The 18,270-nt window shown below is 37.6% G+C and overlaps 1 protein-coding gene across 1 annotated transcript in view; it reads left to right on the top strand.

The window, feature by feature from the left end:
• Positions 1-1,938: 1,938 nt before the first annotated feature.
• Positions 1,939-18,270, top strand: part of LOC111874966 (sortilin-related receptor) — a 66,359-nt gene continuing 50,027 nt past the window's right edge. The window contains exons 1-8 of the mRNA XM_023870872.2: positions 1,939-2,284; positions 5,542-5,796; positions 9,522-9,683; positions 11,636-11,890; positions 12,297-12,553; positions 14,160-14,370; positions 14,455-14,640; positions 15,089-15,362. Of these exons, the coding sequence (XP_023726640.1) occupies positions 2,039-2,284; positions 5,542-5,796; positions 9,522-9,683; positions 11,636-11,890; positions 12,297-12,553; positions 14,160-14,370; positions 14,455-14,640; positions 15,089-15,362 (1,846 nt within the window). The 5' untranslated portion in view covers positions 1,939-2,038. The remainder of the gene's footprint in view (positions 2,285-5,541; positions 5,797-9,521; positions 9,684-11,635; positions 11,891-12,296; positions 12,554-14,159; positions 14,371-14,454; positions 14,641-15,088; positions 15,363-18,270) is intronic.

An 18,270-nucleotide genomic window follows, 5' to 3' on the forward strand; every position in this document is an offset into this window, starting at 1 on the left:
GGGGGGGGGGTTGTAAAATATGCGGTCCTAAAAATCGTGACATCCACAAAGGCCGTATGGTTTGCCTGTGCCTTCGCTCTGGCTCTGCGTTTTAACACAAACACCGGTATTGTCACCACAATGCTTATTAGAAAGGAAACAAAGGAAACATGCATTCATTGCGATACACGTAACATTCTATCAGTTGAAGCGCTGCTATAAATACACCAGTGTAAACAGACAGGTAGATTGTACGCAGTCACAAGCTCGTATCCACGTAGCAATGATACTACTTCGGAGTCACATGTGTCTTAGTCACGATGATGTAACTTATAGGACCTTATCAACACAAAACAGGACCTCTATATTGCAGGTGACCGGCTTCCAGGCAAATGGCAAATTATTCGACGTCTTGTCAATCTGAACATGTAATTTCCAGCATTTGTGGCCCCTAAATGCGTGCATTTGAGGGGGGGGGGATCACAAGGTCACTAGCCTTGCAGCTTTATTTGACTGTCCTTATGCATATGACAGTTGTTTCGTCAGCATGGATTGGAGAATCAAGGAATTTATAAATTTGGCGGAGAAACGTCTTGGAGAGTAACTCCCCCCCAAAACCGAGAAGTAAATGGGGCGATAAAATTAAAATGGATATTACATAAACAGATCATGGGGATGTGAAGTAAAACGGGGTGGCTAAGGATCATGTCCAACGATGGAATCTTAGTATTTGGGCACTGAAACTTCTGTTTCAGAGATTTCATTACGTTCCCCGTACCTGAAATGGTTGATCCGTATTTTGAAGTCGAAAATCAGGAAATCATGGACAGACGTAATCTTAAGGTATTCAATTGGCATTCTTCACCTTACAAATTATATTTCATATTTTTTTAATGAAAGGTCACGTTATGTATAAAAAGAAAATTAAACTAATTTGCAACAGTAAAATAAATATTTCTCCTACGCGAAGTCGTGATCCAAACAGAGGCTCCAAATCTTCATGTAATAGGCATTCGTGTGTTGCACCAACTCCTAGCTTTACTTTCTTTTTTTAACCAGCGTTTGAATGGCAGTAATAGTTGTTTGATACAACAGGGTCTTCTTGGGAAACATTCGTCTAAAGAAATCTAATTCTGCTATAATATTACCGAGGGTATTACGAATCTGTGGAAAACGTAACGGTAATGTTACCGTTACGGTAATTACGTATGTAACAGAATTCTCTCGACGAGGCCTTATACTTCAACCTCCTCCTCCTCGACCTCCGCCTCCTCCTCCTCCTTCTTCACGGATTAGGACAACTTGCCTATTTTTATTCAGAATTAACTTCTGAAACTGCGAACCCTTTTAGACATCTGTTGGAACTTCTTGGACGAGGGACAGCACACATGCAAGCCTCAAGCGGGATGCAAACCCGAAATCCCAGTATTCTAGTAATCTATCTCATTGTTTCCAGTAAGCACTCCATTTTAGTTGAATCACCATGCACCATCTGCATCCCTCCGCTGATCGCTGTAAGGGCCACTTACCTACTTATGGAGCTGAGCCCTTCTGGAGGAGCCGCCAATTCTGCTGCTGCTCAAGAATTTCCCAGTATTTTATGGAACCCGAAGGTTCATTACCGTGTTCACAAGAGTCCTCCACTGGTCCCTATCCTGAGCCAGATCTATCCAATCCATACCATCCCATCCTATCTCTCTAAGATCCATTCTAAGAAATATGATTTTTTTTATGTTATTATAAGCTTCGACTGAAAAATGAAAGAACGTTTGCCGAAATAACCAGACTCTCCGAATTACAAGCTAACGTATGTGCTCAAACAGACTGACTTGTTTACAGACTAAGGAGCACAACATTTTAGAGAGGAATGTACCACAGATTACAGTATAAAGGACGTGCTGTTGTGGTATTCATGTTTGCGCATGTGCACCGCGTGAGTTAATCACTGCAAGTTGGGAAGTATGGGAGGGTGGTTAGTGGCGCTGCTGAGGCATGGTTGGTGTTTACTAGTCACTGCTAACATATAGTTAGTGGGGTTAGTGGTTACTAGTCAGGCAACATGGCGAAGTTTATGAGTGTGATTTTGGTAGTGTTTATATTATTAGTTACAACAGAAGTTCCTGAGATCTATGGACATAGTGTTAAATCACTTTATGTGACACCGCGTAAGGAAACTAGAAATACACATACATTCGAGGCACAAAGTTTAGTGTCTGATTCAACCGGTGTTTGGAAATCATATTCCTTGACAAGTCACAATTTGCTCAAGAGGTCTGCATTATTGGAAACCAACATCACGACCAATGTGAGTTTTCTGTAGTTGTCAAGAATTGTATGCTGGTATGCAATGTATGATAAATAAGTGCGTTGCAGGACGTCCCTGGTGTCGAAAGTGTTGTGTGGTGCAATACTACGCACTTAATTGTTGCAGGGCTGTTTGGTTCTGAAATGCTGTTGGTAACAAAATTTAGGTGTCTGTACAGTACCCTGTTGCATCGAACTAATAATTGGCAGTTGTATTTGTAAGATTATAATGTGCTATATTATTACTAAGCGTGATGATGAGTAACGTTCGATGTTGCCATGTCTCCTGAAACGACGTAAGAGCAGACGACATGACATGTCATTAGGAAGACCGGAATGGAAAAAAATCGCATGAGCTGGAATTTCAGATTGAGAGCCGTGACCAATTTGGGTCATTTTTTGATTTGTCTTTCTGGTACATACATACTACAGAGCTGCAAGATGTATATCCCAAGTGTTCAGGTCTGTAATGGTTATTACCTATTATTTGGGAGTTTCAGTCCCGAGAGCAGGTCTGAATTTAGTCAATTTGGGGCCTAAACTGGCATTCTCGAGACCTTACAGAAATACTACCAATTTAAAGGATGACAGTGTAAATAGAAACACCTAAGTTTCATACTGGCGAAGATGCATCGGAATATAGTACAGCTAGCACTTTTCTCACTTCTATATGCATAATCTTGTTTTTCATAAACTGCATGGAAGCAGCTACACCATTCAGCACCTGCTGAATAAGTACATATACATATCAACCATGCAGGACACTTTCATTTGTATATACTTTTTATTGTTTATTGTTATGCATTTGAGAGTTTTGAATGGTAGCATGAATGGGGACTACTGATTTGGAAGGAAGTGGTCATGGCCCAATCATGGTATTGGCCCAGCTTATGCCAGGAGGGACTGAGGAAAACTACAAAGAAAACCTGTGTGGCTGAGATTCAAACTAGGCATCTGCCAAATAAAGGTTTAGGTTGTTGTGGTTGCCCCAACATGCATGGTACTAGGTTTTGTATCAGTATAAATAAGCAGTGAAATTTTCCACGTTTTATGCATGTAATAGGTAGTGTAGGAATTTTTTTCTGCATCGTTCATTAGTGCAGTATCTTTGACTGTGAAAAATTGTTCTCATGATCATTTTTTTACCACTAGACTTTGAAATAATTACCTCCACATTAGGGGATGTAAGCTGAACCATAGTTACAGAAGGCAAAAATGAATGTAATCCAAATAATTTTGCTTAATATGAAAATGAAAGTACTTAATTTCACTGAGATCATCATTGGGATAATCTCTCAATAGAAGATTTGCACTTTAACACATGTTTTTACAAGGCAAGTAAATTAGATTTTTTTCAGAGCATTTTCAGATATAATGATTTTTTTTTCAAGCCAATTCATTATAAGAGCAAAGGGAATTTCATTCAGAACACACCTCTTGAAGAAATTCATCTTTATCTTTTTTAATTCATTTCCTTCTGTTCACATTTATTATTTACATAGGACGGCATTTTCTTCACCCCTGCACTTTTTTTGTTCATATTTATCCAGTTCTTATTGGTATTTTGCAAGGAATGAGAGAATGACGTGTATAGGTTTTCACTTAAGGCTGTAGGTTGTATAGGGCCTTACTGTTTTTGTAGAACTCAAGTAATAAAGAATTCATAAGTTCAGTGGTGTACATAATTTGAATCCCTTCATGTTTTCTTTTCTTACCTGTTGTTGTCATAAGTATGGATGTGAGTAAGCTCAAATAGCTTCTTTCGGTGCTGTGGAATTAGGGCCCTGAAAGCAATATGAGTTTTGCCCAGTGTGCTGTAGACACTGGAAAACATAATTTTATTGCACAATTGGCAGGGAAAAAGATTTATTTTTCTAGGAAGCACTTATCTGCAGTTCTTCTGTCTGGATGTGAGCATCAGTCACAAAGAATATACTGTATATGAGGTGAAAAAAAAGGTAAAGTTCTCCCTGTGCTTAACCAATTAAGTACTACACCATGAAGGCATATGGGGGAGCGGATGTATAGATCCACATTTTCTTGACCTCGACATTAGTCGGAGGTGAGTGATCAGCTTCAGGCCTCAGCTGCTTTATCTTAGGGGAAGAGCCCCCAGTACCCACTGTACATAATCATAGTGTAGCAGCCTCCGTAGTCTAGGGGTAACATTCCCACCTCATGACTAAAGGTGCGCGGGTTCAAACCCGGCGGAGGTCGTGGAATTTTTAAGGGCAGAAAAATTCAGGGAACAAGTCCTCCGGGAGGGATTTTAAGCCATGGGTCCCGTGTCGTAGATTTACGGCATGTAAAGGATCCTCATGTCTCTAGGAGACCTCTGAGCTAAATTAGGCAACAATTTGCCGCCCAAGTAGTTTCCAATGCCTCTGGTAGATGGGGGAAATAAGAGGTACTGACGGCCAACCTCGTTGGCTGAACGGGGCTGATAGCACGCACCAGTATCGGTAGGGTATGGGGACAGTAGAAATTAAAGGGGGACGCACAATGGACCAATAACTGATCTAAGTGCATGGGGAAACCCACCCCCTCTAATAATAATAATAATAATAATAATAATAATAATAATAATCATAGTGTGCAATAATGAACCTTCCGGTTCCATAAAATTCTTGGCAGTTCTTGAGTAGCTACACAATTGGCAGCTCCTCAAAAAGGGATCAGCTCCATGAGTGAGTGAATGATGTGATGGATAAATTTCTTTGTTGTATGCAAGTACATAAGATTTACAGGCCAAGAATTTTTATATTCTGTGTGATTAGCAAGAAATATCTCAAACTAATGGTTTAAGTATGCGAAAGTAGTTCTCAATTTGTGGAAAGTCAGATTTTTTCACATTCACTCCTGGAAGTTCATTTGTCACCTGCTGTCATATAATGAAGAAATAAGCTCTCAGATCACAGGCTTACCTGTGGTGTTTCACTAGTGATCACTATGATTTCAAATAGTGACTAGGGATAATTTTAGTCATCAACATAGTAGCAGTGCTATTACTTGGGTGGCTGTCTTGATATGACTGCATCTAGTTGCATGCTTATCATTTTTCTGTGAACAAATATAATATCCTACAAAATTTAAAGTCACACTAATATAAATTACTGTAATAGGATATTACACAATTTACCCCCATGTTATAATTCAGTACTATATAAATTAATCGTCCAAGTGTAGACTTTGTTTTAAAGGCATATATTCTTTCGTGTTAATAAGAGGCCGATAAAATGTAAACTCCTTTATTTTTAGGTTTTCCATCTAAATGATAGTCATCAGCAGTTGATGGTGCACTGGGCTGGTGAGGGATCAGATGTTATTTTATGTCTGGCTCGGGATTCCCCTAGATTGGGCGTAGGAGCCAAGAGTCAACCCTCAGCAGTGTATATCTCATATGACTATGGAAACAGGTTTGAGAACAAGACTGAGGATTTCAGGCTGGAAGGCAAACAGTTTCCCTATGCATTTTTGGAAAAATTTTTCATTCACCCTAAGTATAATTCTCATGTAAGTAATAATATATGGTAATACCATATGAGATGTGCTGTATTGTAGTTTGTGAGATATTAGGCTGTACTTGTTCATTATACTGCTCTTTATGTTAGCATTGAAAAGAATACAGGGTCCATACGAAATGCATGTTACAAGAGATGAAATTAATGAGCTTGAAACAAGCAATGAAAACAGAAATAAATAAATGTGTAGAGACATAAGTCTAATGCTTTTATATATAAAAATGTATTTTTTTTCATCTGCTAGGATGCTTGTGTACATTTTGTTACAGTACAAAAATCCACAATTTCTTTGTGATATAGCACATAAGAATGAACACAACCAGTAAAAGATGTTAAAGTGAAAAACCTTGGAAACATAAAGCCAAATGAGCCTATTGGCAAAAGTGGGTGGAAATGGAAAATTACATATACAGTAGAACTTGGTTATAACGTCATCAAAGGGACCTAAAAATAGTGTCGTTATAAACGAATGTCGTTGTAACCGAAATGGGCACTTCCACAGTAGCCTTATGTTAGTCACGTAAAAATCTACCAAAAACCGAGTTAAAATGTTGCATTTTTTAGTGAAATACATAGTTAAGTACAGACTAACGTAACATTAACGTGGAATTGCCCAAATGTGTAATATCAAAGACATATTACAGCGCTTTTCACTGACAGTACACACAATATTTCACGAATCACTTTAACTTTCTCTTCAATGCTTAAAACTTTCCTTTTCATTGCCATGTTTTCGCTACTGCACTTCTCTGGGTTTAGGCAGGAACACTATAGGGTAAGTAGACAATGTGAGGTCCTGTTAGACGAGATTCTAGGAAAGGAATGCAGTTAACAACCTGCCGCGTCCTCTTGCACTATTCACGCAGTCCCACCCCACACCCTTGTTTTCGCATAAAACCCACGCTCCTCTTGCAGCCCGCGGTCGTATTCTTCCAGGACAGTCACGTCAGCAAGTAGAGAAAGTGAGGGTGGGCAGACACATCGAACTTTCCCACGATATCAGAGAAATTCAGGAATGAAAATGACGTTACATACGAGGTTGATGCATTTGTGCATGTCGTACTAAGCAAGGTATAAAAACAGTTGCTTTATGAGGAATTAGTTCGTACCATTGAATATTTGATGCAATAGACAAGGTGTCGCAGAAACCGATGTTGCTATAACCAAGTTTTACTGTAGTTAATAACTGCTGTTGCCTGTGAACTTCTGTGTTACAAACTTAATTTAAGCAAGTGCTTAAAAATTTCAGTGATACCCATGCTCTAAAAATTTGTGCATCCCTCCATTAAACTTTTTTTAACCCTTACGCTGCTGCAGTCGACATATGTTGCTCTCTGAAAAACATGGCGTCCTTGCTGTGATCGACAAAACCCGTATTGCAAATTTAGATTTTCAGATCTCAGATTTCTTTGCACCAGTCTCATTCAAACTTGGCGGGTGCATAGAGTCATCTATTGCGAACATAATGAAGCATCATTCATTTCAATAGCTGCCTTCTTCTGCCCTCTAGCTTAAGAAATGTAAAAGGTTGCATCTGCACAGTGAGGCACCCACTCAGTGGTCATGTGGCATGGGTATCTCACAGGGCTAGTAAAAATGGTCTTGTATAGTTTTAAATAAAGTTGTGGACTTTGGTCAACATGTGACGTAGTGATAAGACTAGGATAGTGAATTATGTACTTTTTGGCCATCTTGGACAACCCTGATTTAATGGACTTTTCCCCTGTGAAAAATACTGAATAATTCAACATTTTTGCGACTTCTGATTCCTATTCTCTGTCTGAGGTAACATTAGTTACATTTTATCACAAATTTTCATACTTTTCACTTAAATTATTTATAAAGAAATTTATCAAAAATAATTCAGCGCAGAGGGTACTGAGAGTTACTTAACATACTAGCAGCGAAAGGGTTAAATGATTATAAATGTGATGTCACAAGAAATTTGCTTTCCCATGCATTAAACAATTTTTAAGCCGTTTTAAATGGGAGTGTGCTTAATCACACAAATGAATTATTTAGGTAAACATGTATGAAACTCTGATAAATATTATTAATTGATAAAAACTTAAAGTATGTTGATTTAAAAAATGAAAAAAGTGCAAAAGATGTTCTTTATAAACATGGCAACACATAAATTTAAATAGGGAGGAAACATGATGAAATCTTTGTTCAGTTGAGGAGGCTGTTGTGTAAAGTTTGGAAATCATTGTATTTGCATAAAACTTTTAAATTTATATATCTAATAACATTTCATAACCTGTCTATTTTACAATAACTTTATATTTTGTACAATAAATGACATTATATATCTCAAGTGAGCCGTGAGCACAAAAAGGTTGAGAACCAGTGGTGTATACACTGGGACAGAGAAAGTGTCAAGTTTCTCATTTCCTTTCCCATTGATATTGATGAAGGAGAGCATCCTTTTAAGTTCAGGTCTGGTTAGATTTGGTTCATGTGATATGGACAAGGAAAGCAGTCATATACCGTGTGAAGAATAGTCGCACCTGTTAAGCATACAGCTGGTTATCTGATCCTGTATCTGATCCTGGATTTGATGATGCTGGAGTGCTATTGAAATATAGCCACTGCTGGTCTGATTTTGATGAAATTTATCCTAGATTTGATGATGCCAAAATTTTATTGAAATATAACCACTGTTTCTAGAAAACCGAGATTAATGGCCATGGGGAACCGTTGCGCTGACCACGTGACACCCTCTATCCGCAAAAGTTGGCACTAACTTCGCCGACAAGTGGCTGTCGCTCGGTCAATATAGTTTGCTTGCGGGCTACAGGCCACAGAGTTTTTTTCCCCCCTATAACCGCTGTTGGTCTGATTTTGATGAAATTGGCATAAGCAGGAAGAATAACATTATGTTTTCATATTGTTGTAGTTGTTCTACTCAAAACAAGGAGGAATTAGAACAACATATGAAAAGTGCTTTCTTTTCAATTTGTGAAGCAAATCAGGAAGCATATGCATAGCATTACATTTCAGGTTGCAAATGCTGCCTTTCATTTAATTATCTCAGAAAAGACAAAGTTTTAATTCTCTCAGAATAACAGTTGTACTAGAATTTCCAAGTATGCTTTAATTAACTGTTTATTTATAAACATTTAAACCTATAATTCAGGAGGGAAGAAGGTTTATTGAGTTGTCATCAGCAGTAAGAAACATGGATACTCTTTGTATCCTGAAAATCGTGTCTGATTGTTGAATGTACAAGTTTGTAAATGTATTCATTGTGTTCATTTCAAGTATTCTGAAAACTAACACTTGTGGGAAATATATGTCAGACATAAAAATGCGTTGTCCAGTTGTCTGATACATTTTTTGCTCTGATAAATATTTAGCAGGTTATACTTGAGTTATGTGCAGGAATCTTCATGTAAAGTATCATTAATATTTGTTTGGTTTTACACAAAATTAATGTGACTTGACAATTTTTATATAAAATTCCTTTGTGTCAAAGTAATTTCATGGAATTATTCAACAGTTATCAGTTTTTATATACTTACAGACAGACAAATTGATGGACAGCAGTTTTAACAAGTACTCCACGTGAGTGCAAACAGGGCTAAAGAGAGTTAAAACAGGTTATAATAATTACAGTTCCAGCTTGTGGAAATAAATATGCATCATTGATAATATATAACTTCTCTGTACAAGTGAGGTGGTTTGAATACTATGCAGTATCCTTGTATTTTTCAGTGTGTATTTACAGATCCTCTGAATCAAGTAATTTTTGTAACAAAAAATTATGGAAGAAACATCACAAGGATGAATGTTACATTCTCTCCATCAGAAGTTTCTTTTCATGAAGATGAACCACTGACCTTCCTTGTCTTTGATAAAGTAGATCCTATAAAACGGGTAAGTTTGAGATATTTACTAGAACTTAATAGGTGAGTCCTGTCGTATATATCTTGGATATTAGTTTGGCATTTTGATGAGTATGATTTACTAGTATATGAGATATATGGAGTTCATGGTGATATCATTTCCTGCATTATGATTCTGAGTAGTATGGTAGGTGGTTGCCAATGTAACAGAGGAATATGGTGGTACTGCCTTCATGTGCAGGACGTTTTATCCGTTTTGAAATATTGGTAACCACCTACCACATTACCCAGTTTCATAAGCTAGAAGACTGCAGAACTATGGCATGTTATATGAATGTACTGGTTATACAGCTGCGCAGAGCTGTCCCATGGTGGGTATAAATATTTTTACACTGTAAGTCCTTGTACTTTTATCAACAGTTAAATTCAGTGGCTGTACCCTTTTCAACTGCTTTTCACTCTGGACTGCTTTCTTTAGCTGCATTATGCTATAGATCTTGTTTCCTTTCCTTTTCCTAAGTGTGGTTGAGGCCCTTATATTCTTCCAGCTGATTATATATCTGGCTTCACTCAGGTTGACGTAGCAATGTTTCTGCGAGGAATTTTCTTGTCCCTTTACATTGGAGGTAAGAAGCGGGGGCAAGGAGATTCTAGGAAGGGACTTGGTTGAGATAATGGTATTAAGAATCTTTACATGGCATTGAAATAATACTTAGGTTTCACTGAAAAGCGGTTATTATATTGAAATTCTAAAGTTTCTAATCACCTTATGTTGGTTTAGAATTTAATGGAAATGAAACTTCTATAGGAAATGAGACACTTCTTTTCCTGCAGTCACATTGCATAGCATATGAATGTTAGTGATTTGTCAGTGACCATTACAAAGTCAGTAAAAAATTATCTGAGAATTAAGTTAAATTTGTAGATTGCTGCCTGCATGATAAAAGCACTTCATAGGTGTGATATCTCAACTAATATAATATGAGACATAGCTGTAGCTTACATGCACTGTGGATCAATTGATAACATAATGCTGGAGAGTTTTATACTTACTAATTACCAGGGCCTGGATTTTGATGACCTAAAAATATTTAAAAAATGACCTATAAAATGACCGAAAAATCAAAAAAAAAAATGACCAAAAATATGACCCAAAAATGTAATATGTAGGGCCCGGGTTTTGATGACCTGAAAATATTTAAAAAATGACCAAAAAATTCCAGAAAAATGACCTAAAGGAGAAAGAGAAAGAACACTTCGCTTCCATATTATTCACATTTCAAAAAACATGAAATATTCCCCCAAATTACCAAAAATGACAAGAAATACCCTTAAATATTCAAATTTACCCCCAAATTACCCCAAAAATGAAAAAATGGCCTTAAACCTAAAAGTGTCAAAAAATGACAAAAAGTTACCTATTACCTATTAATAGTTACCTATTAAATTTACATTTCTGTAACCAGCAGCTCATATCCGAGATTTATGTATTTAAGAGCATCGCATAGGATACAAGGAAAAAAAAAATGACATGTCATCAAAATCCGGGCCCTGCTAATCACAAATGAAGCATCTGTGTGAAGCACTTCTGCAGTTTTGCGATTTATGCCACTCGTGTGGTATTGTTCTGGTAGTTAAGTCACAGAGGGGAAGAAATTTGTTCAGAATTTTGATAGGGAAAACTGTTGAAGTTGGCCAGCAGTTGATGTATTATAAGGTAAAATGGATGTTACTGGATATGATGGAAAGCTTGACAGGGTCATGTCTGCTGGCCAGCTTTGGTATTAGTGGGTTAGAACAGGAGTACCAGGAAGCTAAGTGTCGAATTTTGTTCTGCAGTTTTGATTTGCATTTTAAAATGTACATTATTTGTAGATTAAACGAGAAAGTCTTTTGTGTATTTTCAGAAGTTATTTTCACAGTTTGATAACTTTCTGACTGTTATATTTGAGTGTTCTGTATGGTGTATTGTGTTCATAACAGCTGTGGATAACAAGAGACTATGGGCAGACCTTCTCAGTGGTCCAGGAGTATGTGAAAGCATTCTTTTGGTCCAGTGCAGATACCGATGGAAAACCAAGGCTTCTGTATGTGGAACGTGAGGAACCCAGTGGAACATCAACAGTCTTGGCATTATCTGCCATGGATGAAGGACGAAATTATGTAGTGCTCATTCGTGGAGTGGAAGACTTTCAAGTCAGAGATGACTTCATGTTTGCAACTAAAAGGGTTGATAAGGTAAATATTTGTGCTATATTTGACTCATTTTGAAAGGCTGGCTTTCACATCATGATCTTACAAACTGTTTTATATTCTTTTAGTGGAAATCTTTGAAGACACTACTCATACATAAAATTCCATTAAGTTTTTGCGAGAGTTGAGATAATATGGTTGATTTGACTGTGATGTAATTTTATGTATTAAAACATTTTCCTGATTTTTGGCTTAATTTTTTGCCTTTACTGGCAGAGGTTAGTTTCATGTAGCAGTCTGAGGTTGCAGAAGTTGAGGATCAAGCTCGAGCTGAGTACGTCTGCTGTGTTGTTTTTTTTTTTTTTACAATCTAATTGTTCTGGGAATGTAATGTCTCTGTAGTAGTATATCTGTTGAAGGTGGTACTGACTACACCAAATTTCTTTTATAGAACAACTTGGATCTCTATGTTTCATACAAACAAGGACACTTTATGCGAGCGCGTTTCCAATCTGAGCTGGATCGTCGAGCATATCATGTGGCAGATGTGAGTGATGGACAAGTGATGGTGGTTGTGAATCACACGGATATGCTTACCAACCTCTATGTGTCACAGCTAAAGGATTCTTCGGGCATACAGTTTGCCCTCTCACTTGAACGAATATTCTGTTATTTTCCAAACTCCACCTGGATGGGCAACTGGTTGAGGTGAGGGTCATATCTGGTGTGAAGTTGCGTAGAACGCAGATTTTCTTACTACATTCAGGCCCGGTTTGAAATTAATCAGGTTACACCTATAGCATGACCATTTTGCCATAGAAGTAAATCTTTTCAGTCATATTTTTAACGTGTTTCCACAATCATTCAGTTTTATATGCAAGGGTGGTTTAAGGTTAACCCGTACTTTATTTTTCTCCTGAAGACACCAGTATCAGAAAAATGAACTGTTTTTAGACAGTTGGTGGGAACACTACATTCACTGCCTGGCAGGTGGCCATGCATCCAGCTTCTGCACCCTTGCGCTAGTTCAGTATGACATTAGAACTTGTCACTCCTAGTGTGGAACAACGCTGTATCATATATCTGGTGAAGGAGAAAGTAAACCAGTAGAAATTCTTTGTAGGTTAAGTGCACAATAGGGGGGAGAGAGGTAAAAGAATATTCATGTGCTTAAAAATATAAATTACCCTTTATGAAATGCATTTATCTTCCCTGTGTGACTGTCTTGGAAAAGAGTTGTGTCTGTACTTCAAACTTACAGAATGATCATTGTCTTTGTTGTTGAAGTCACTGATAGATTTCACAAGTTAGTTGATTTGTGCATGCAGAGTTCCCTCAACTACATCTTGAGACATTGTAAAGTAGAAAAACAGTGTTCCAACTTTGGTGATATCATTGGAGTCATATTTTGAGGACTTTTGTTGTTTCGCTGAAAATTTATTTAACCGTGTGTTGCTTGTTGCAGAATTTTCATATCTCTTGTAAGATCTGCATGCCCACATGGTTTATTTTTTCTATAACTAGGTAATGTTCTAGCACAGTATTTAACTCCTTTTCAGGGAAATGACACACCCATTCTTTAAGTGGTTCAGCACCAACCAGTTTGGCCCCAGTTAGGTGACTGTCATGTGAAAACTTGCCTTCAGAATGTATTGCAGTAGTATCACAAGTTTTCTTTATGACCTGTCATGAATTTGAGTAACTGTTCTTCTGTTGGTTGAAGAGCAATGTTGTGTTGCCGTTGTAAAGAGCTGCATATTCATTAATCCATTCCTGAGTATTCACAGTTGTGGTTTTGAAAGCTGTGATTGCAGTCTTTTCTGTTGTAAAAGGTAAAAGAGTAAAGTTTACGCCATGAAGATGTATGTGGGGAGTGGATGTATATATCCACATTTTCTTGACCTCGGCACTAGCTGAAGATGAGCCTTTCTGTTGATTTTTTTTTAATTTCTGCTTTTTAACTTTTTGTGCACGATATCTACTTCTGACACAGTGAGAACAAAGAAGGAAAGAAAGAAGGCAGCAGAATTGTTCATCATAAATAGATGAAGACATCCATATTAATCGGTGCTGAATATCAAGCAGAACCTTACAGAAATTTTTCCTTACATTTGTTTGAACTCTTCCATGTTTTGATTCACGGTATATTAGAATCCAGATGGAATTATTGTATATGTGCATTATACTTCAGGCATCATTGCCAGACAAATAAACATAGTTCAAATTTTAATGAAGTTTGAAAGAGAAGTTCTCATTTTGTATTACACAGATTTGCTAGTCCAGCTCATATGTTTGTGTTCTGTTTCACATGCAGTGATGTGGTGGATGAATCCTTTGCTGATCTTACCAAGGTACAAGGACTGCGTGGGATCTATATTGCATCTCAGATTACCTTGTCAACTGGAATAAGCCGTGTGGGACCAGAACACATCTCAACTTATATTACATTTGACCGTGGTGTGGAATGGAGACCTCTGGAGGCCCCTATGTTTGATGATGAAGGCCAGCCAATTGCATGTGTGATGGTAAGCTTGCATTCTAATTGCCTTTTCCTTGTGTTTGTCTCTTGTAAGAAATTATTTGCATTTATCCTGTTTTCTTGCTTTCAGGCTGGCAACTGTTCTCTGCACTTGTCGCAAAGGTTCTCTCAGTTGTACCCTGTGACTCGCTCTGTTCCTATCCTTACTACCAAGTCAGCTCCTGGTATCATTATTGCTATGGGCACTGTAGGAACATCTCTGAAAGGCCATCCTGGCGTGTTCCTTAGTCGTGATGCAGGTCTTACATGGAGGCAGGTGAGTTGTAAACATGTTATGGAAACCTCACAAAATATTTCCATGTTATGTCTCATGTTCTTTATAGAAGATATAAAATAGAAGCTTCTGTGTGATACCTTTACCATTAAGCTATAAAGATATGCCATCACAGTAATGTAATGCATGGCTGATAAAGGTTAAAGAAATAGGTAATGAGTTTTTTCGGTTTCATTCATATAGCTGAAATTATAGTCCGGTATACACTGTGAATATAGTAATTGAACTTTCAAGCTTGAAGAAAGGGACAAAATTTACTGACAAGCTGAATAACTGGTAGCTTCTTGAGAAGGAATCTATTCCATGTAGTTAATTTTGATACAGAGACACAAAAGAACTGAATAGATTTTTGATTCATCCAGACTGAAATATGTAACGACTAATAGGGGCCAGCAGTGTCATGTGCATTCTTATTTTGACCGTGACTTAGGTGTTTCGAGACTACTACTACTTCAATGCTGGGGATCATGGCGGTGTTCTGGTAGCAGTTAAGTACTTCAGATCACAAGGGGAGACTCGAGATCTTCTGTACTCTACAGATGAAGGAGAAAATTGGTACAAACACAGCTTCCATGCTGAAGATCTACGGATTTATGGCCTTATGACTGAGCCTGGTGAAAATACGACTGTTTTCACCATGTTTGGTTCTGCAATAGGACATCATCAGTGGCTAATAGTTAAGGTGGACCTAAGCAAGGCTTTTGGTAAGTCTCGGTGTAAAAAGTAAAGTAAAGTTATCCCTGTAAGAGGCCGTGAAGGCCCATAGGGTTGTGAGATGTTGAGGGTCCCACATTATCTAGACGATCAGCTCAAAGATGGCGGTAAGGTTGTCAGCCTTACGCGCCGGCCGTGCTTTACTCCCAGGAAAATTATTTAATTAAGTCTCAGTGTAGTCTCTGCTTAAACTTTTAGGATCATAAGAGCCTTTGATTCTGTTGCACCCTCAGTCCCCATGATATACCTTCAGTCACCACCACTTAACTGACAATAGCCTCTAAAGATATTTTGGAGTTAGTTGAAAAAATGGCATTTACTTTTTGTGTTTTTGAGGTCACCTTGCTGTTGGTCTGGCTGTATATCCATTTGTGCCACTGTCTTTGTATCTGTTTCTCCCCATACATTTTGTTAGGAGGCTGTGAGATTACCTTGTAGTCTTCCCCCCCCTCCCCAAAAAAAAAAATTCACACACTGTGTGGTCAGTGTTGTATCAAAGGAAAGTGGGTGATTAGTTCCTCTCAACACTTGTTGAATCATATACATAGTATTTACCTTGATTTTTGAAAGTATGGATCCCATTGAAAATCACAGCTTCAGAATTTTATTCCATTTCATATGTGAACTTCCAGCCATTGCAGAAAAACCTGAAGCCACGTGACACTTTGAACCATCTCCAAGTAGCATGTTCCTTGTAATTTTATTTAGTCATTCACTAACCCCCCCCCCTGACCACTAAACAAATTGGGTATTACTGGATTAATTAAATGATTCCATCAGTATAACCACTGGTTATATTGCTCAGTTATATCTTTTCTACTTTAATTAATAACACTTTCAGTGACTGAGACTGTTTAGCACCAAATGATTGGTTGATAGTGAATTGTAAAGAATGTGGAAGGAAGTGGTTATGACCTGATTGTAGCTACTATCTTGGCTCCAGTTACTGTGGCTAATTGTTAGCCATTAATGACAATTCAGAGTACAGGACAATTATCACAAGAGTTCCAAGTTATGATAGCTATCATATGTTGCCAGTTATATCACTAACAATCATGTAACATGTTGCTTACCTGAACAAGGTTGATGCAAAGATGACTCTTGCAGGTAAATTCCATTCAACATGCAAATGAACAAGTACATCTCAAACTTTTTTAGATGCCTTAGAGTATAATGAGAGGTTTTTATCCTGTGTAAATACAGTGTTTGACCTTGTATCCAGTGTCTGAGTCTGGAAGAACTTGAAATCCACTTCTTTTTCAAGATTTTTTCTTTTTCCAAATTCATTTACAATTCTTGCAGTTTACTATGTTGTCATGTCCTTGAGATGGTGAGTGTATGAAGAGGGAGCATATTTCACATAGTATGAAGCAGTAATTGATGGCAAGAAGCAGATAAATGTATAAATCTTAGAAAGTATAAAAGTGAGAAAGCTTGCTGGACAAGAAGTAAGATATACGGAACTGTAAGGTTTCTTATTTTGGACCCTATCCATCATCTGATATATATGACAAAAAACCACAACGTTTCGGAGACTGGATCTGTCTCCATCCTCAGTTGGATGGGGCAAGATAGACCTACTCAGTTGGGCCTGTTAGAAAGAGCTAGTCTCAATCACTGGACCTTAAAAAGAAGGGTATAATGACAAAAAACCACAACGTTTCAGAGACTGGATCTATCTCCATCCTCAGTTGGATGGGGCAAGATAGACCTACTCAGTTGGGCCTGTTAGAAAGTGCTAGTCTCAATCACTGGACCTTAAAGGGAACGGTATATACCGGTTCCATGCCAGTTACACAGATAGACTTGAAAGGATTCTAATGATGGTGTATGCTGTACAGAACTGTAAGGTTTCTTATTTTGGACTCTATCCATCGTCTGGTATATATGACAAGGTCCAGTGATTGAGACTAGCTCTTTCTAACGGGCCCAACTGAGTAGGTCTATCTTGCCTCATCCACGTGAGGATGGAGACAGATCCAGTCTCCAAAACGTTGTGGTTTTTTTGTCATATATACCAAACGATGGATAGAGTCCACAATAAGAAACCTTACAGTTCTGTACAGCATACCATCATCAGAATCCTTTCAAGTCTAAGAAGTAAGATGTCGATAGTGCATACTAGTAACTAATATGTGTGAAGGGGTTCTTTAAAATAACATTTTTTTTACAAAGTGCTGAGGACAATGTATAGCATGGATGATGTATTGAAAGAATGGAAGAAAAGAATATATATTTATATGAAGCAGCTTTGCAGTTTGTATTTATCACCTAATATTTTTAGGATGGTTAAACAGAAAGAGCAGAATGGACAAGGCGTATAGAAAATTTGCAGAAAACAATAAATCTTACAGAAGTTTGTTTGAAAGTGTCAGAGAAAGAATTGACTTGGGGAATCATTAGAATTGGTCAAAGATTAGTATTAAAATGGATTTTGGAGTAGTAAGGAATAGCTGTCAGCAAAATGGTTGTTTCTGGCTGGATGACTGGTTTAGTTCTTGTCACATGTAGAAATATTTTTCTTTATGCCACATTCAGACTGGCTGGATGTCCATCCAGCTTCCTCTTCAATGGTTACTGTACCTTACTCAGCAGTAAAACTGACCATTCATGTCCATCTGTTGCTGAGGTTAAAAATGTGCTGAACTTTACCTGCACTCATCCATCTTCATGGTGTGGTACATGAGAGGAAGGATGTAAACTTGATTTGACATGGTTAGGACAGGGTCCTGTGGTGAGGTGTTTTTTTTGTGGTGAAGATAAACTGTTGGGTTTTGTAGCAACAGTGGAATTTTTTGATTGGTTAGTTACTGCTGCTCAAGAAAAACACTGTACTTTGGATGTATTTGAAAAAAGAAAAGCAGGATTTAATTGCTATTTGTGCTTACATTATATTTC

Source organism: Cryptotermes secundus, unplaced genomic scaffold (genome assembly GCF_002891405.2).
Source record: "Cryptotermes secundus unplaced genomic scaffold, Csec_1.0 scaffold795, whole genome shotgun sequence".
Classification (NCBI taxonomy): Eukaryota; Metazoa; Arthropoda; class Insecta; order Blattodea; family Kalotermitidae; genus Cryptotermes; species Cryptotermes secundus.